The 21,108-nt window shown below is 34.6% G+C and overlaps 1 protein-coding gene across 2 annotated transcripts in view; it reads left to right on the top strand.

The window, feature by feature from the left end:
- NEK7 (NIMA related kinase 7) overlaps window positions 1-21,108 on the top strand; it is a 159,838-nt gene that overhangs the window by 115,836 nt on the left and 22,894 nt on the right. For both annotated transcript variants that reach the window (XM_053209466.1, XM_053209467.1), the window contains 3 exons: window positions 3,031-3,139; window positions 4,291-4,398; window positions 18,752-18,846. In XM_053209466.1, the coding sequence (XP_053065441.1) occupies window positions 3,031-3,139; window positions 4,291-4,398; window positions 18,752-18,846 (312 nt within the window). The remainder of the gene's footprint in view (window positions 1-3,030; window positions 3,140-4,290; window positions 4,399-18,751; window positions 18,847-21,108) is intronic.

The raw sequence follows: 21,108 nt of genomic DNA, 5'->3' as shown, positions 1-21,108 counted from the left end.
GTCTTAGCTGTCCTCTTTTATATATATATATATATATATATATCACTTAAGTGGCAGTGTGAATATGTTTTACCGGGAATGCTGAATTTCACCTAAGAGAAATGCTAGTAATCTTTTTACACATAAGTGAGAATATAATCTGATGTTTTATATGTACATTGGCTATTTTGGTACACATTTCCTTAATTTGAATGATGTTCAGTGTTTACTTGAATGATGTTGATGGAGATAGTAGACAGATTTTTAAAATCACAAGTATTTGAAGCATTGCATAGTGAAAAGACTAGCTTACTTAAAAAAAAAAAAGACTAAGTAAAAATTAATTCCAAGTGATCAGGTATACCTGAGTGCCAATTTCTGCCTCTTCATAAATTTTTAGGTATGTTATTTTCAGATTAAAAAATGTTGCAATTCCATTTCATAATATAAATGTAGTAGAGTGCCATGTTGTATAGTCTGCCTTTTCACATAAATGTTTATTGATAAGTAACCTTGCATTATTGGTTGCATTATTTCTTGCTTTATTAAAAACTTACCATGTGGCAAATTGACGTGCATTTTTAATTTCTATATGTTGGCATTAGATTTGTTTTCTAATCTAGAGCTAAATATTTATATAGGGCTGTCTTTTTTAAAGAAAAGGAGGATTTTTGAACAGTAATGCTATTTGACTAAATAATTAACTTTTAAATGATATGTATATATTAGAGTAAGTTTCAAGAGGAGATTGTTCTCTTGTTTTTTTTTTTTTAATACTTTGGCATTATGTAAGTTTCTGCTCTGTAGGGCTAATATACATTTTACCAGTAGTAAAAAAAATTCAAATTTTCATTGCATTTTTTCTGTTCACCTTTTTTATAAGAGATAGCCAACAGTGCCACCACCAGAACAGACAGGCTTTTCTTATCATAAGTATTGGTTTTCTCAAAAAAAAAAAAAAGAAAGAAAACACCAAAAACCCCTACACTTAAGGAATGGTGGAAAACTGCATATGGTTAAACAGGCACATAAAACATATTGTGAAATCCCAATGACATAATGAAACTGCCTTTGATTTATTTTATGATCAAGTCAAATTCATAAAATTATTCTTCAGAAACCTGTTTCTACTTTGGATACTTATGTTTTGCCAGACCATTCGGTCTAGGCAGCATTATATTGATGTCAATTTATTGTTTTCATCTTTAATTTGTTGTTCAAAGAGACAGTCTCAAAGAATATAAAAACATGAAAATGATCAGACCATCTTGGTCTGATAACATCTTACCTAGTGTACACTTTGAGGGCAGTATTTTCATTCTGATTTTCCTATATATTTGATTCATTTTTTAAATAATGAGACTTTAAAAGTAAGCTGCCAAGTTAATAGTTATGATGATTTCAGAATCTATCTTAAAGCATAAATTTTTTCTTGCATGGTCTGATACTTACATGATGCAGTAGATTTATTTTTGACTGAAAAGAAACCTGGTCCCCATCTTCCTGTTGACATCAAACAGTCTTCTGATATGCTAATCCAGCATCAGGGAGAGCACATAGACAAGCTTTATTTGGACTCATTCCAAATCTGAAAGAAAATTATATGTATTGAACTGATTTTGCAGCATTGCCCCCTTAGAATGAAAAGTGATGTTGACACAGTCTGCAATTAAAAATACTTAATATTGAGACATGATATGGGAGGTTTTCAACATTTTAGTAATACCCTGATTTGCTTTTCAATTACCTGGTCATCTAATTGTTATTGGCTTTTTGCTACTGATGTTAGTAGCCATTGAAATTACTAAGTTCATTTCCTTAGCATGTGTTATAATAAACATTAACCTAAAGTTATTAGCTTTTCCTTAAAGATTTATCCTTTGACATATTGAATGCATATGAGACAGTAGATAATAATCTTTTGCTAAGTATGAAGTAGGGATATGAGCAGATCTCCCTGTATTGTTTTTCCTTCCAGCCTGCCCTCAACTGGTCACAAGGGTAAAAATTGACAAAGATACTTGTTTTAGAGTTAATCTGAATGATATATTCAATAACAAATCAGTTGAACTTCCAAAAATGTTTTCAGATAAAATGCACTACAGTACACATTTAAATACTGATATCTGTTAAAACCTATATTAAAATCATCAGAAAATTCCAAGAAAACTTGTTTAAATGTAGTATTCATGTTGGTCATTTATAAATATTGTTAAGTAGGAAGCCAGTTGCATTTTTGTTTTAGAAATATAATTTTTATATAATGAATCTTGGTGAATCTTAGGAAATGAAGAACTTTGTTTTTAAATGAGTATGTTATTAGTACATTCTTCTAGCAAGTGTAATATAAAAAATGGGCATAAATATCTACCTCTGATTTCGCAGTTATTTTGGCTATTGCCCTCTTATGCGTGATGGCCCATTCTTTCCCAACTGGTCTGTTGGTGCTCCATTTTTGCCCTGACCTTCCTATGATGTTTTTCTTCCATGAAGTTTAGTTTCATTCATTCAAAGTACAGGTTTGACTTGTAATGTGCAATAGTGATGAAATATTCATGAAAACTTTTTATATAAATCTCTTTTATTTAATTTTTAATAAATTAACTGATATTTCAAATCACCAAGGTGGTTCAATATTTAAAAGGAATTCTATAGTCAAACTTAATGTCAGGAGAAGAATTGTCTTTTAATGAACATAATTACCTTCAGGTTTCTAGACTGTTTTGTTCTGGGTTTTCTTAAAATGAAATTTGACATCGTCCTCTTAGGCTAGGAAATTATTTTATATAGATGTTAATTTTTTGAAATATTGGACATCATAAAGATGTAGCATTATATGGCCTGTGCTAACTTTAGATATAATAGTGAGAAATTTAAGCTAATATGTCAGGTAAAATTCTCGGAATCATCTCACTGTGGGAAGTCATATGCTTTTTAGTTGGTAATAGGTAGATAAAAGTATGTGTTTTTCTGACAAGGCATTTGGTGTGTCAGGATCTGGTCTTAAGATATTTTAATTCCTCTAATTCTTATTTTTAATTTTTTAAAAAGCATTTTAAGAAACAAAAGAGGCTAATTCCTGAAAGGACTGTTTGGAAGTACTTTGTTCAACTCTGCAGTGCATTGGAACATATGCATTCTCGACGCGTCATGCATAGAGGTAGGGTAAAATCACGAATAGCTTCTAATGTTGTTTAAACGATGCAGGTTATTAGGCAATTTAAGAATAAATGCCTTCCAATCATGGGCATAGCATCATGCTTTCTTGGCTGATTTTTTTTCCAAATTATTATTTACTAGAGTGAAAAACCTCTAAAGCCCTATCTTGGTTTTAAATAAGAATGAGAATTAGTTATTTTTCTGCCTGCCTCTTCTGAGCATCTTACTGATGATGTTGGTAAATTAAAAAAAAAAAAAAAGATGTAGGAAAGCAGAATACGCATAAGGAAGATTCCCTTATCAGATGACCAATGTATATATTATGGCCAACTTCATTTTTTAATTTTCAGCATTAGCTCTTAATGTATTCTTGATTGTCAGTCTAATGGTTGGACAGAACATGTAAAGATTACAACACTTAGGGATTGTATCTCTGATTTGGGGTATGAGAAATTTCAATGTAGTTTATTTAAGCAATTATGACTTCTAAGGTCATCTAGTTATGTTCAGATTAGAGTTATAATTTTATATTTTATGTAAATGTATCAACAAAGTAATGTTTAGTAAGATATTTAACATTGATATAAAATGGAAATAAATTTATTTTGTGCTTTGAATTTCACAAAAGTTGATTTGAAAATGGAAAACAAAATGCATTTTATTATTTTTTAATTTAATTTTTCTTTAACATTTATTTATTTTTGAGAGAAACAGTGACAGAGTGCAAGCTGGGGAGGGGCAGAGAGGGAGAGACACAGCATCTGAAGCAGGCTCCAGGCCTAGAGCTGTCAGCAGAGAGCCTGACGCGGAACTTGAACTCACGGACCATGAGATCATGACCCGAGCCGAAGTCGGACGCTTAACCGACTGAGCCAACCAGGCGTCCCAACAAAATGCATTTTAAATGAAAATTACTAGCAATCTTCATGGTGCTGCATTGATGATTATTTCTCTATCAGAGAACTCAGAAATAATAGGATATATCAGAAATATTAGGATATATCAAAATTATTGAAAATAAAGTAATTGGATCAAAATTCAAACTGACTTTCGTTTTTAAGGTAGATTTTAAATTCTATGAAAAGTGTTTTAATCTCTTGAAAATACCTAAGCTTATATCATCTTTCACCTGATTCCTTCATCTCTTCACAGATATAAAACCAGCTAATGTGTTCATTACAGCCACTGGAGTGGTCAAACTTGGAGATCTTGGGCTTGGTCGGTTTTTCAGCTCTAAAACCACAGCTGCACATTCTTTGGGTAAGAGACACAGTGTAATTTCATTCAGTTATTGTGTGTGTGTGTGTGTGTGTGTGTGTGTGTGTGTGTGTGTCTGTGTGTGTGTGTGGTTAAAAACAGCATAAGGGACATACTATTTATATGCCAGCTCTTACGTTCTAAATAAAACTATTTTTAAAATCATCAGATCCTCAGTAGATCCTTACAGCTCTCTATCAGGTATAATGTGCTCATTCACATGACAGTTGGGTACTTCTATTGATTTGACTCCAGGTAGACACTTGGTAAAAGAAAATGCTAATAAACAAACCTGGTTTTAACAATTGCGATAGAGCATTTGTTTTATTTTCCATTTAACAATATTGAAATAATATGATTTAACCATATCTTGGAAGAGGACTTCACCTGACTGTCAAAATACCATAATTTGTAAATGTTTAGTTATTAAAATAACACACATAGTTGTGATTACTGCAGAGAGGAAACCTAAACATGATCTATTACTAACAAGGAAAATATTCCCCTAAATAATGTAGTAAAAGATATCTGCTGTTTATTCATTCTAGAGTTAATAATATGGCATTGTCCTTTATATCTAAAATAGAATGAATGTAGCTATTACAACATTGTAGTAGCAATGGAAAGACAGTTGTCTACTTTAGAAACAATAGGAATTACTAGGAAGAAATAATTTCTAAGAAATAATTCTTAAACCAAATAACCTAAAGAGAGTGACAGAGCTTCTCTTAAAACTCTTCAAATTACATTTTGTCCTTGTTAATATAAGACTTAGATAACATAGTAACAACCAGACTAAAATAAGAATTAAGATAAAAATAAGATGACTTTAACTTAATTGTACCCCATCTCTGGGGTCATAATTTCAACGAAAACCATTAAATTTTTGTATAAAATTGTGTGTAAATATGAAATAAAAACTTTAAAACGGCCTGATGAAGAATAAGTGAGTTACACTAAGCACAGTATTGAAACAAGCATCTAAATTAGTTGACTAGACCTTTTAAAGTTTTTCTGGCTTTGTTAGCAAGATTCTGTGTGAACTTGAACTTGTTATTTTAAATTTTTATGTCTAGACCAGTACCTGGCACATAAGTAGACACCCAGTCACTAGTTGCTGAATGACAAAATGTTGGATTCTAAGCTATAAAGAGTGGTAGAAAGATAATACTTTATCCTTTTCCCAGAGTTTTAGTTTTGTCAAGTACTTTAAGAAAATAAAGTTTCAACTGATATTGAGTAATACTGTTTTGTTCCCTTTCACTTTACTTTTATTTTTATAGAGGATTACAGGTTTTCCTGATAAGAAAATTTGATATGAGATTCTATAAGAAATACATAAATCTGAGTAGGACTTTGATAAAGTTTTATTTGGAAGTTACAACTCTTACAATGCAAATAGTAGATTTCTGTGAAGAAAACATCATTCCATGTCAATGTCCTTTCTCACTAGTAAAAATAACAAACATGTTTTCACTTTGTTACTCACCTGAGTAACAAATGTCTTAAGAGCATTCTGTCATTTGTTTACTTAGAAATGCTACGTGCGCGCGCGCGCGCGCGCACACACACACACACACACACACACACACACACACACCTGTACATACCCATGCTCGTGCATGCATTTCTTTTTTTTTTTTTTTTTTAACGTTTTATTTATTTTTGGGACAGAGAGAGACAGAGCATGAACGGGGGAGGGGCAGAGAGAGAGGGAGACACAGAATCGGAAACAGGCTCCAGGCTCCGAGCCATCAGCCCAGAGCCCGACGCGGGGCTCGAACTCACGGACCTCGAGATCGTGACCTGGTTGAAGTCGGACGCTTCACCGACTGCGCCACCCAGGTGCCCCTTGCATTTCTTTTTTAAATGCAGCTTTGCAGACTGTCACTCTGAGCATGCTGTAGTCACCTGACCCTTTGGAGCCAGTATATGAAACTCCAATCTTACCAGTTTTGGAAATGGTCTTCTTTAGCTTGCCTGCCACTGCCTCATACAAAAGTTCCCAACAGGGCTTACAAAATGCGTCTTCAAGCGTAGGCGATGTGCTAGTCCAGATTATGTGATATGGAGAGTAAATTCATGAAGAAAGTATTACCAGGTTTTATCTAAATCAGTTTACTTAAGGTCGTGTAGTTTTATGTAAAAATGCAGGCATATATGTGTGTATGCGTAAAATACATGGGGATGCACATAATTACATAACATTCTAAGACACAGCCTGTAGTACAGCCAGTGAGGAGGTAACAATGAGATCATTTCTTTGATGAATGAATTAGAAGAAAAAGAATTTCTTTCACAAGCATTTTTTCTCATATTGAGAAAAAAATACTTTTTTTAAAAAATATTTTTTTAATGTTTATTTTTGTGAGAGAGAGAGAAAAAGAGAATGAGCAGGGGAGGGGCAGAGAGAGAGAGGGACAGAGGATCTCAAGCAAGCTCGGTACTGACAGCAGTGAGCCTGATGTGGGGCTCGAACCCACGAACTGCTAGATCATGACCTGAGCCCAAGTCACTTTACCAGCTGAGCCACCCAGGCTCCCCTCTCACATTTTCTGTGGCAGATAAAGTTATATAGGTAGTCACATTTTGAATCAGTATTCAGTACTCTTTTTTTTTTTTTAATCAAAAGTATGTCAACAGAGAATATTGGATAATATACATAGATAATTTCTTGGATCAGGCTTAAAAATTACAAGTACAAAATACCATGTTGCTGGATGTACAAACCATATTCAAATCCTCAAAATTGAAAACAATTCTCAGAAACTTTCACTTTTTCTTCTACTCCCTCACTGCTCCCACCACATACATTGAATCAAATATCTCTTTTCTATTCCCTCTTCCTTAATCCATAGTGACTTCATGTTTAAACTAGGAAAATATTCTTCCTTATTTCTAATATTAAAAAATAAAAAACAAAAAATAACTCTGTGTATTCTCAGCAGAGTTATCTTCCTAAAAGAGATTATCTGATTTTGTCACTGTCCCCCAAATCCTTGATGGTTCCCAGTTGCCTAAAGAATATCATGCAAAGTCCTTAGCTTAGTAGTCAGGGTCCTTTAGTGTTTGGTGTCCTCTATAACTTTCCATTCTTATCAATGACTACACATCCCTACCTCATTATATGCCAGCCTTGTTTTTCCTCTTGCTTTGTTCTGAATGTGAGAAATAGCATGGTGTTTTGGAAAGAATAGAGGACATCTGAACTGACATGTCCATTGTTCTGCAGGACCTTGATCAAACCTTCTATTAACTTTCTAAGGCTCAGTTTCTAAATTTATAAAACTGGAAATGTAGGTAATAACTATTCTATGCTGTGCCTTAATCTCTACCCAATCCCTAACCTAATAATGCAATGAACATAAAGGTGTTTTCATTCACTGTAATGTGCCATTAAGTTGCTTATGTTAACACAGTGGTGGTGGTGATGAAGATGTAGAGAAAGAAGAGGGAGAGAGAAGGAATTCACACACAGTTTATTATTCTGTTAAAATACCTGAATTGATTCATTTAAAAGACAGTTTTAGTACCTTCTTTATGCATGTTCTATTCTAGGGGCCAGGAACAAGCCTAAACAAGACAAAGTCATCTTCATAGATCATATCTTGTGGTGAGAGGGAATAGATAATCATTTTACATCTTTGTTTTTTTGTTAGCCATGTGACAGGGCATGACTAGGAGGGGAGTTATTTTAGAAGGGACATGGTCAGACAAAGCCTCAGTGAGGGCAGTGTTTGAACTGAGATCACAATGCAGAAGAACCAGCTACCTGGGACCTGGGGAAGAAGGTCTCAGGCTGACTGAAGAACAGTTTATGCAAAGGGACAAAGGCAGGATACGCTCTAAGCTCAATCTGGAGAAAGTTTGCTGGCGGAGGGTGAAGGAAGGGTCTTGGCCAGATGTGAGAAGAGTTCACATCTCATTCCTGGTGCAGTGGCAAGCTTTTGGAATTTTGTAGTAGGAGAGTAACATGAGGGGCCCTGAAGACTGTAACCATGAACTTGTTTCGTCGTCTTCAGGATACTCTTGGCCAGTATTGTCTGCTGTTTTCAGGTTCTTCTTTGTCCTGGTGGTTGCCTTCCTTTGTCTCTGAGTGCCTCTTAGGATGTGCTGCCCAAAACTGAGCAGAGATACCATGAGATACACATGAGCTCATCAGCCCATAGAACAGGAAGTGTGTCACTGCCTATAATCTGTGATCTAGACAATTCTTTTGTTTTTGTCCCCTTCCTCCTTTTGTTTTGTACATGAATTTATGGGAAGTCAGATCTTCATTTAGTGCTTCTGTATTGATTTGGACAGAGGGTGTTGCTAGGGAGACTAATTGTAGGATTATATATATCCCTGTGAATCTTGACGGGTTTTTTTTTTTCATATTATCAACCTTATAAATGTTACAGGTGTTAGAAAATCTGTTATATATATATGTCTACATCTTAAAATTTAAATGAGGACAAATCTCTCTCCCTTGAATCAAGCTTCTTGACAGTCTAGATAAATGGCTTTAGAATTTCTTTACAATGACCCCAGCAACATTGTGACCCCATAGGAACATTACCATATATAATTGAAGCAAAAGTTTCATGTGACAGTGTTTTACATTACAACTATAATGCATTCTGATATTGTCCTGTTTTATTTTATTGAAAATAATGCTAGTTGCAACCTACTAAATTGGTTTTACAACTTATTAATTAGTAATGACCTGCAATTTGGAAAACACTGGTCTGTGTTTACAGTGCTTTTATGCTGTTCCATTTACTTAAAGACAGATTCCGATTTTTCTACCTACTCTTAGATATTCTCCTGAATTAGTCATTTACAGTGTTCGCTGTGTTTCTGGAGGTGGGTAATAACATGCATGGTATCTCTGTACAATTTGCAAATCATTCCATTCCCTAAGATTCTTACACATATATGTGAGCTATAGATATGGATTATTCCCATTCCAGAATCAAAGAAATGGAAGCACAGAGAGATAAGTGGACTGTATAGCTAGAAGATAGTGAGTGGCCTGTGGCTTCCTAACTGTGGGCTTACTCTCCCAACAGTTTATTTTGTTCACCGTATCGGTACCTGGTGGCATTTTCTCCTACTCTATTAGTGTTTTCTTATTTGTTGTTGTTTATTTCCATCTGCAATTGCCTTAGTCTGCTCTGTACATTGCATAGGAACCCACATATGAAAGCAGAGTTTGCTCTCTCTCCTGGATGTCACTGCTCTTGATGCTCCAAGATTCAGAAATAAACAGGAAATAGAGCTCTAGGATATTGAAGTCTGTGTTCATAACCATTCTGTCTACCAGCAACTTTGGCTCGTATTTTTAAGGAAGTGGCTCTTCTAAACTGAAAACTACAGTTGTGCCAAAGTCTGTGAAATAGGAACATGGCAGTCAAGGTGTAGTTTTTCTCACGTCACAAAACACAGAATATACTTTGGTACACTTACTTCTTAACTTACTCTAAAGCCTCTTTTCAGCAAATGTTCTGACTCAGAGGTAGCTTGCTAAGGGATCAAGTATCTTTACCTTTAAATATTGAAAAACATAGCAGAATACACAGAATAATTTTTATGTATTCCAAATATATGATTTTTAGTAAAATCATACCATACTACCCTTATTTCCTATAATAATGACCCAGAGGAATCCTCTCCTGTTATTAAATAGCAACAACAGTAACAACGAATATGTGTATAGCACTGATAATTTACAAGCAGTTTTAAAGCACATTTTCTCCTCTGTTCCTCAGTATTCTAGAAGTAGGTAGAATGGCTGTTATAAATTAAGAAATTGAGGTCCTCTAATACTGAACCTGACTTCTACTCCTATACCACCCTAGAATTCCTGATCCTTACTTTATATAATTTGTCTTTTCTCATTAGGACTTCTTATTTTGTAATATGCTATGTAATTTTTTTATATAAATTTAAAAACATTAACGTTTTAACTTATTTTTGAGAGAGACAGAGAAAGAGACAGAGTGTGAGCAGGGGAGTGGGAGGGGCAGAGAAAGAGGGAGACACAGAATTCGAAGCAGGCTCCAGGCTCTGAGGCTCGAACCCACCAACTGTGAGATCATGACCTGAGCCGAAGTCGGATGCTTGACTAACTGAGCCACCCAGGAGCCCCTATAAAATTTTTTAAATGTTTATTTATTTTGAGAGAGAGCAAGCAAGCAGGGGAGGTGCAGAGGGGCGGGGCGGGGGGAGAGAATCCCAAGCAGGCTCCATGCTGCCAGTGCAGAGCCCAATGTGGGGCTCAAACTCAAGAACCTTGAGATCATGACCTAAGCTGAAACCATGAGTCAGTTGCTTAACCAACTGAGCCACCCAGCCACCCCATCTAATATGATATATAACTTATTTGTTATGCTTCGTCCTTTTTGTCTCTGTCCTACAGCTAAAATTTAATCTTTATTAAGAAAGGGTTCTATGTGTTTTTGGTTTCCTGATGTATTCCAAACACCTAGAATACGGCATTGCACATAATAGATATTAAATATTGATTAAATGATGAATGGGCTTAGAGACTGGCTGCCCATCAAAGAATGAATTTAATTGAAAGTATCAGTACATGTGGGTTAGATTATGTTGCAGTAAGGAGTAACACCAAAATCTCAGCTGGCTTGGCGCTAAAGCATATGATGTCTCATCACCCACTGTGGGCCTTGTGTGGCCCTCTCGGGCAGCTGCCCTCCTCCATGTAGTGACTTGTCATTTCAGGCAGCTTCAATCTCATGTTATCTTCCTATCAACATAGCTTTTTGTCAGCTCGTGAGGGTAAGGGAACATGGACAATCACGTACTGGCTCTTAATTAAATTCTTCTGCTTCATTGTAACACAAATTACAACCAATCTTGTTTTATTGCCCAAAACAAGTCTCGAGGCCTTACCTATCTCAAGGGAATCGGGTAGCATAATTCTCCTGTGTGGTCAGGAAGAGGAGAACCAGAAATAATACATAATAAATGTGAGCACTGTCCACGGCCGTGAGATAAAGCAAAAATTATCTGGTTTATTTTGTCTGTGGTTTGTTTTGTAGCCTTTCTCTACTTGTTTGTGTGTGTGTGTGGTGTGTGTGATATATTTGTTGCTACTGCAACTAAAGCATAATTGACTCTCAATGGGAATGGTGAATAGAGAAGTAGCCATATATAGGGAATTTTCATCACTCTAAGAGCAGAGAGATTACTATAATGATTATGATTTTTTTTCAGAGAAATTATTTTTAAATTCGGAATAATTCATGAAACTCACCGTAGGATTGACCCCTCATGACTTTTCTCTTGATCAGTAATCTGTAGTTATCCCTGATGGATGTGTTTGTGATAGAGACCTTATTTTGGTCAAAATAAAAAATTTATAATAAAAATTATTACTTGCCAAGCTTCAAATACCAACTTGGATTAAGTGCCATGTAGCACATGAACTAATTTCTTTTGTATTACTCTAATTCAACATTGAGGTAGTTGTGATTACCTAAATTACAGTCATATCAATTAGTGAACAAACCAGATTTCATTTAAATTACGAAAGACCATATTTTATTCTTTCAGTCTTCTTAAGGTAAATGTATTGGCTTTTCCTACTTCCCCTGCCTTCCCTAAAAAAACTTAGAAAACATACCTCATACCATCCCAAAATAACCCAGTGAGTTTTAAGGGGTCGAACAATTTTCAAACCATATACTTTGCTCCTTAGCCCCCCAGTACCTAGTGTAGTTCTTGGTGTGTAGTCGGTTCTCAGCACATTGAATGTTCCAGTCTACCATGCAATGCATGGATCATTAACACATTTGTATTTGTTTTCTATTTCTGCCCTAACAAATTACCACAAATTTAGTGGTTTAAACTCTTTCTCCATCCTTACAGCCAACAACGGCAGGTAGAATTCCTCTCACACTTTGAATCTCTCCTGCCCCTTCCCTTGCATATCTTACTGATGATTTAGGATAATCGGTCTGTTTTAAAATCTATAGCCTTACGTTTGCAGAGTCGCTTATGCTGTGTAACATCTGATATACAGGTGTGACGCCAGAGGGCAAAGATTATGGGGGCCGGAATTCTGCTTACCACACACTATTTTAGTAGACTTCATGGAGAATCTTTTCTATCTTCCTCTAAAGACTGAAGGATAGGATGAAGCTGTTTAAAAGTCAGAGGTTTAATGGAAGTTTGCATTGTTGAAATTAAGCACTTTCTTTTTTGGCAGATATTTTGACATCAGAATTTCACATTTTCATTATAGACCGTTATGGGTGTTTTATTGCACTGTGATGTACTTTTACTTTTAGGGAAGAACATACCATACTTGACATAATATAAATTTTGCAGACAAGTTCTATCATTACTATTAGTGTATTGGCAATTTTGTTTTGTTTGTTTTTTTTAGCAAAATTTTATTTAATCCTCAAGGGACTTCTCTCCTTAATACCAGTCCTGCTTCTTGAGTGGCTTACTCCATCACAGACTAGAATATAGGAGATAAAAAGTAATTTTAACAAAACTTAGTTAGAAAGGCCAATCTGCTCCAAAGGTATGTATAAGTAAATAAGGTTAGTTAGCTACCATTTAAGCAAATCTATTTGCTTCGGAGTTGCTTTTATTATTCACAGTGAAGTGTTTCCTGTCTGACTGCTGCAAAGGAGAAAAATGGGAATAATTAGATTAATAACGTTGCAATATGGCACTTTTTTACTTGATTTCCTAATGACCCCCAGAAGAGAAAAAAGATGGAGAATTTTCTTTTTGCATGTACATGTGTGAATTTAGCTATTACATGTGTTTGTTGTATATCCTGAAAATGGCATAGATTAAAAAAAAAAGGTAACTAAAACTCTGATAGTGATCCTTGTGCTATATAATATTTGAAACCCATTGCGGGGGAATTTTGTTGTTGTTGTTGTTGTTGTTGTTGTTGTTAGGATTGCTTGAATTCCTCTTTACCTTCCACAAGGAGATAAATAGTTCTCAGATTTTGTGATGTTGCAGAAGAGTAAATGCATGGCCATCCATCACTCAAGCCAGATATCAGAATTTTCACACTGGAGTCTCTTGAGTGCACAATTCATGTTCCCCACACTATTTCCAAGTGTGATATAGCTTCTGATTTCAGCTTGGAAAATTAGTGTTCTTGAATCAGGCATTAAAACAGTTTCATTGTTGGTGCCAAGTGCCACCTGTGGTCACATACTGGTTTTTCCCACACCTTTCCCTAGCACCTCTCTGTGGATTTTCTTTGGCTTATCCCCCTTCATAGTTTGACGTGGTTTGGGGCCATAAAGGCAGCATATGTTCAGTCAGCGCTATAGGCTACTTTCACGGATTTATTTTTAACATTCTGTCCTTTCTTGACTGAAATAATGGCTCTAAGAAGAAGCTACTATCTGATTTTAAGCTGCATGTTTCACCCCTCAGTCACCGTAACAAGGATGTATTTGAAACAATCAGAGCAGCTGTTAGAGTAGCGGAATTTCCACATGTAGCCCATTGAACCCAGACCCTGATTCCTGGCTTCTCATATGTACATACCGACTTTTAGAAGGTTTCTCTACTTCTTTATTTGAAAACGTACAGTTTTCTGTTGTTGTTTTGTTTTTATTTTTTTAAGTTATATTTCACAGTGGTCAGTTTTAATGGAGTAACTTTATTTAAAAGCAAGTTTCAAATACCTGGTTTGAATTCCAAATCCACACCTTACGTATTTTGTGATCTTTGGCAAATTATGTGACCTCCCAATGCCTCCTCTCTAAAACAAGGTAACAGTAGTAATATGTCCTGAGACCACTTCATAATGATCCGCATGTCACCAGCGCATGAGCCCCATGAGGGCAGGACTTAGTCTGTTTAGTTCTATCTCCCCAGCACCTAGAACAGTGTGTGCCTTATAGTAGGGACCCACTAAACATTTGGTAAAAGTTCAGCCAGATAATTCACATAATGCATTTACACAGTCCCTAGAGCAGGGTAACAATAACAATAACGTTTTCAGGGCCCCGGGGTGGCTCAGTCTGTTGAGCGTATGACTTAGGCTCAGGTCATCATCTTGTGGTTCGTGAGTTTGAGCCCCGCCTCCAGCTCTGCACTGACAGCTCAGAACCTGGAGCCTGCTTCTGATTCTGTGTCTCCCTCTTCCCTCCCCTGCTCTCTCTCTCTCTCTCTCTCTCTCTCAAAAATAAAATAAACATTAAAAAATTAAAGAAAAAACAGTAACATTTTCTGAGTTTTTCTCCCTCAGCATTATTAAAGCTCTTAAATGTCATCAGTTGCACTTAAAAGATGACAAATTATATTTTAGAATTTTCTTTTGCAGAAGAAATACTACTCTACCACCCAGCCATTCTGTATTAACCGTAGATAATACTTACAATTAAATACATTTGGCCTCTCTCTGTTAAGTCTGCCAACATAGTTTCTGGGCTGATTTAAGATTATGAAGGAAAGAATGAAAATTAATTCTTATTCCCCAAAGTTGTGTCTATCTGTGTGTTTTTTTGAAATCAAACTGAGATATAAGATGATTAGGGTCCTTTTAATGTTCCCAACAAGAAAGGTTCAAAGCTTTCATTTCTGCAGTTTGCTTTAATTCTAAGAGAACATTTCTAAACTGAATTTGTTTGTTTGTACTCTCTGACTTAAAACACTCCACTCCACTTTCCTATGTAATAGCTTAAAGAAAAAAAGGACTATATTACTTTTTTCCATTTTACTTCCCATCTGGATTTTTGTAGGTTTTTGTTTTGTTTTGTTTTGTTTTGTTTTTTTATGAGTGCTGCAGAATTCAGAGCAAAATGGTCTCACAAATCATCTCTTCTTTCTCATCACTGCATCTTAGAGGTGAGGGAAGTGAATAAAAAGAGAAGTTGGTTAAGTGTTCCTAGCTAGTTAGTGAGGTAAGATGTGAAATAGGTTTCCTGATCTTTGAATGGTTTTGCCCTGTCTTCCTTGTTTCAAACAAACAAAACGAAATGGAAAAGAAAAAAAAAAATAGCAACCCAATCTAACCTATAAACAGATGCCTCAGTAGTTCTATTTTTTTCTCAATTCAAGTCTTTGCGGAAATTGTAGTACTAAATGTTGAAAAAATTCTGCATCTAACTTGTTCTGATAATATGGAAGTTATTAATTAATTTAGTCATATATTCCATAATAACATGTTAGCAGAATTTTTTGACTCTTAAGCATAATGTAGAACTTCTGAAAATCGGTCTTCATTTTGTTCAGGATGAATTTTAGAACGTATTTATTGTTAATGGAGTATATACAGTGTGAAGCTTTTCCCATCTTATTTGTATTTGAATGATTATCAGTATATTTCAAAGATCCAATAGCGTTTTTAGTTGTTAGCAATTTTCCCCTAATATCAGCCTTTCTCTGTTACTGTTTGTTTGTTTTTTTTTATGACGTTATCAGCGATTTCTTACTTTCACGTATGTCAGGAGGTTCAAATAAATATCTGCTATGGTAAGATATATTCCCATTGTATCTACAGCCATAAATCCTCAAAAGATTAGTAAACTTACACAACTTGCTGTCTCCATGCACCTCAACACACAGTAATTTGCATGATCGTTTTAATATCTAATCATATTCTATAACTCTCCCTTTTCTTGTACAGTTGTTAAGTCACAACATTCTTGAGGCAGTAGTAATAATAGACACAGCTGTTGTGGATTTTGTAAAAGGCTTTTAGGAAATAATTATATATCCATTAAATTTGAAATGTGGAAGACCTATCACTGCATGAAAATATATTTCATATTTTCCTGAGCACTTAAATTTTTTGACCTCTTTGCTAGGTAGAGAGGAAGGATGAATCTGTTTATGTGACGGGGTGCAACCTCTCTGCTCAGTGTCAGTCAGTAGAAGAGCCTTGTCCAGGATGGAGGTGCACTTTAGGGAGCATGTAAGAGGGAGCAAGTGGAAATTCCCTCTTCTGCCGTGTTCAGCAGTTAATTATGATTTTATCCAATTAATAATTGTAGTGCAGGATACACACTTTCTCCTCTTCCTACATAATGACTCTTTTGGAGATGTGTCAATCAAAAGGTGAGTAGTATCCTTAGATTTATATTTTAATATATTCAAGATCTGTATACCTGAAATATTAAAATGAAATCCGCCTATTTAGCCTAAAGAAGTTTGTTATTTATAATATGAAGAGGAATCAGTATCTAAGTTTGCAGTGTCAGTGTTAACCCAATACGTCACTTTTTGTAATGACCGCTAGCAGCTCACTCGAAAAGGCTTTTCTTCCCATTAAAATGTTTTACATTGTAAGTTTAGCTCAGTTGAATACCCGCATCATTCTTTTTCTCTGCTTCCTTCACTTGTGGGTCGTCCGTGAGTTCAGTTGTGTTGCAGTCAAGGTGTTGTGCTGGGGCTAATCTCTGTAAAACGCTAGCATTTGTTCTTTTTCCCTATCATCAATCTTTCACACTCCTATCAAACCCCTAATGTATCAGCAGGTTTCCCAGAGCTACTGGTTAAAATTACCTTTGCTTTTGGTAAACTCTGAACCTTCAAGCCTCAGTGTTTTCAGTTGCCCCCTGTGGATTCCGTGAAGCCTCTCTCTGCACATTCCTCACTGCCACTCACTTGCTTTATGTCCTGAAACCAGGAGCCTGTGCAGAGCCCTCTTATTATTCCAAGTGTACCCACCACCCGTCCTTAGGTCGAGGGAGGGTGTAAATACCTCCAATAATCAGTGTCGCTTATGCAAGCTACAAGTGAAGGTGGTTGAAGCTCCCAAAGCTGGAGAGCTCATGTTTATTTTACCCGATAACAATTCAGATTGTTTAATCCTTGCTGTTTCTGAAAGTTTCTTAGCTTTTCTGACCCTGACAGACATTGGCAAACTTCCTTGCCTCAAAATAAGTACTACAATTAAGTAGGTTATTTCTTAAGGTCTGTCTTAACTAATTTCATATTTGACTAGTTCATATTTTATTTAAATTTATTTTATCCTCCTATGGTCCTGTTCTTTTTTCATTTCTTCGCTTTCATAGAAAGCGTCCATTGTGACTAGGACCCTCCATTCTTAGTAAAAATGGATTCCAGTACAGATAGGATTCCTTGTGGATACGTAGTTCCTGACGTTTTCACCTTCAGTGCAGTATAGTTTCCACACACAACTATTAGTTTGCAACCTTATTCTTTTGGAAAACTGACTCCTGCCTTTGAGAATGATATTTTGATTGTTGCTGTGGCTCTTCCAGTTGTCTCTGACTAAATACCCCTGCTCAGGACCGTGAGTTACAGTCTCATTAAGATTTACACTAACTGTCTGGGGAGTTCTTGAAAATTAACAGAAAAAGGGAAATGTCCTTCTCTCTGTGAGTAGCAGCATCTTTTTTGGTAGGTTTTGCCTCAATCAAGTAGAATTCTAAAATCTCGTTCTCAAACTTTGGGTCTCTATTTGGCAGAAAAAACCCTTAGGATAATGATTGTGAAGTAACCATCTATATCTGAAATTGAAGATAGTCACTTTGAACGTCACTTAACTGTTTTACCTTTCAAAAAATAACTTACATGCCTTTGCTTATTTTTAAATGTTTAATAAATATTAATTTATTACATTATGATTTATAATGTTAGCATTTTGTAAAATGTCCATAAAAAGGGGAAACATGTATAAGCACATCAAAAGAAACAAAAATAAAAATTATCTACAGTATCTTGTCTTTAAAAAAGTCTCAGTAGTAATAACTCAGATATTTTTCTAGGGATGTCCGTGACCTTTCATATGTTATTGTGTAACCCTTTGATGCACAAAAGTCTGTTCTAATGTTTCAAAAGTGGTAGTAGGTAGGGTACTGAAGGGTAATGATTATATCATTTATAATTTTAAGAGCTACAACTGTGTTATAAGGAATGTTTATTAAAGTTAATGAGCATGATTTATTTATATACACTCTACTAAATTGTTATATATTAATGTTTATATTAAGTACATGATTATACCATCATGCTTGATTATTTGAGATATGCAAGCCGTATTTTTTTTTTTAATAAAGAAATGAAGCCAATGTGAATCACTTGAGTAGATTTTCTTGTTAGAATTCCTTGATTTTACTTTAGTTATGCTCCCGAGAATCTCCCTGAATCGATCAAAAGGAAATAAAGTTCAGCTCACTACACCCTTTTTAATATAGGATAGATGTTGCTGTGCTGTATAAGGGTCAGGGAGTAGAGGAAGTTAAAAAGTTTTAAGTATTCGCAAAAACCATTTTCTGATTCTAATGAATTATTTTGGTGATATTTTTTAATCTAGAATTTTGTGTCTAAAACTTCTTACCACAGCTGCATCTTCATTTTTAGACTCCTCTTGTTTTGTTTGGTTTGCTTTTTGCAGTGGGTACACCTTATTACATGTCTCCAGAGAGAATCCATGAAAATGGATACAACTTCAAATCTGACATCTGGTCTCTTGGCTGTCTACTGTATGAGGTAAGTAATGTTGATAAATTCCGTATATTGATGTATTTTAGTTACTATAATATATTTCCTCTATTCTTATGCACTTATTTTATTTCTGAATGATGTTTAAGAATTAGCTTTTTAGTTACGAAAGGTTAATTCATTGACTTAGTAATTGTTTTTGTAACGGTAATTATACATTCTTGCACATTTATTTCCTCTAAATATTTTTAAATTGTTTCCTTCTGGTGAGAATTTTATTTTGAAAAATATTTGTAATGTTAATGTAATGTTTTTCTGCATATCTTATGTATGAAAATGTACACCTGAACATCTGTAAAATAACTTGCTTATCCATGCATAGCAGGGGAAGTATAATGGAATGGATTTAAAACATGAAAGTATGGTGAATATCTTTTTCAGTACTCTTTCACTCTTACGGAGAGTAGTAATTCAGCTTTAAGGATAGTAGGTAAATAGATAATTTTGCTAGGTTATCACTTAATTTTGTTTCCATGAGTAAACAGTTGTTTTGGTAAAGCTTGGTGAAATTCTCTCCTGTTCTACTGGTGATAATTTATGAAAGGAAAATGGGAATCATCTAGGTAGATCCTCTAGCAAATATTGCCATGCAGTGATTTGGATGGATAGAAAAAAAGCATACTATGAGCACATTTTACATCCACATTATAGAGTAATGGTATGAAAAAGCACTCAAGACGAGTGACTTCTGTAAATTTATGTTTTAATCGAATGGTATAATTTTCCTAGTGACACAGGCTTTAAGTCAGAGCTGTTAATTAAAGGTTAGTCTACATCTAAGTAACTATTTTAATAAAATAAAATGAAGGAAAATAATACATGGAATCACTTTCATGTTTTAACATATGTAAAAGAAATCTAAAGTGTATAGACAGAAGCCACTGTATTTCTTACTCTATATTTTGTGTTCCTGTCCTCCTGATTTAAATGAAATATATGATGAGATCATCTATTTTAATTGCCCACCTATTACTTGGAAGTAAAGCAGCAAAAGGTTTATTTTTTAAATGTGTATCATGATCTTTAATTATATATTATGGTTTACACTTTCAAATTTCCTTAATTTAAGGAACCTGAGATTATTTTTTTCTTCCTACTAAAGTGACTAATGACCACTTTAAAGAATGGATTTTTAAATATTCTTAGGTAACATTCCTAGGGTAATTTTTATTATGAAAAATTATGAATCAGTGATAGGACAAAATATGTTCTTATGTATGCACTAGAGATTAAAAGAGATTATGCTCACTAATTTGATACAATGCTGAAAAGAATTGATTTTGATTATATTAAGTTGCTACAATGTTTAAATACCACTTTGTACATTTTTAAATATTTCATATTTGTTTAGGTAACAGATTTCTTTATGTCATAATCTTATATTATCAAGGCATCATTTTCCTTTTAAACATCTAAAGGTAAACAACAAATTGGTTTGCACTAACAATGAAATTTAGCAATGAAAGAGAAAAAGCTCAATTAAGGTAATAAAGGTTTTTTGAGAAGTTCGTCTGATTCTTTTAGGGTCACTAGACTCTTATATCAAAACTGAAATAATTCTTCACATTCTGGATTTGCTTTGAGAGGCAGTGTCTCATTTTTATGTATTTTTAAAATGATCACCAAAATAGAAATGATTTCTTTGGACCCTCCTACATCCATGAGTTTTATGTGTTGTGGACGATTTTGAGTTAAAAGTATTTATCATGGTAATGATAGTTCTCATCTCAGTAAATTTTCTCAGTTCCTCTGTGCAACTCATGTGGAAAGGACTAAAATTTTTCTCAAGATTTAATTTACCTTTATGTTCTGTCTCCTTCCAGTTATGTTTCCATATAATGTTAATAGAAATACCCAGCAATTAATCTTTCAAAAATTGGCCACAACCTCTCTCAGACATTTTATATTATATCCCACTAAGAATTTACTCTTAACAATGAAGGAGCAGGAAGCTTTTTTGAAAATGTATTTTAAACTCAGAAAATTAGACTTTCAAATATTCCTGAAACCTCAAAAAAAAAAAAAAACTAGCAGTACAGTTTTAATTGATATGCAACAAAGTAGACTTTACTAATTAAAATCAAGATGCTGTGCTTTTGCTACATGGACCTTTACATGGAAAAGTAGGTTTTACACATTTCCTTTATTGTTCAGTGCAGCAATTGCATCCTTCTAGGGTTGTAGGTTGGTGGCTTACAGTTCAAAAAAAAAGAGAGCTGCCACCAGCCCCGAAGACAGACAGTGGGCTTT

Source organism: Acinonyx jubatus, chromosome E4 (genome assembly GCF_027475565.1).
Source record: "Acinonyx jubatus isolate Ajub_Pintada_27869175 chromosome E4, VMU_Ajub_asm_v1.0, whole genome shotgun sequence".
Classification (NCBI taxonomy): Eukaryota; Metazoa; Chordata; class Mammalia; order Carnivora; family Felidae; genus Acinonyx; species Acinonyx jubatus.
This window is presented reverse-complemented; position numbering and strand designations above follow the sequence as displayed.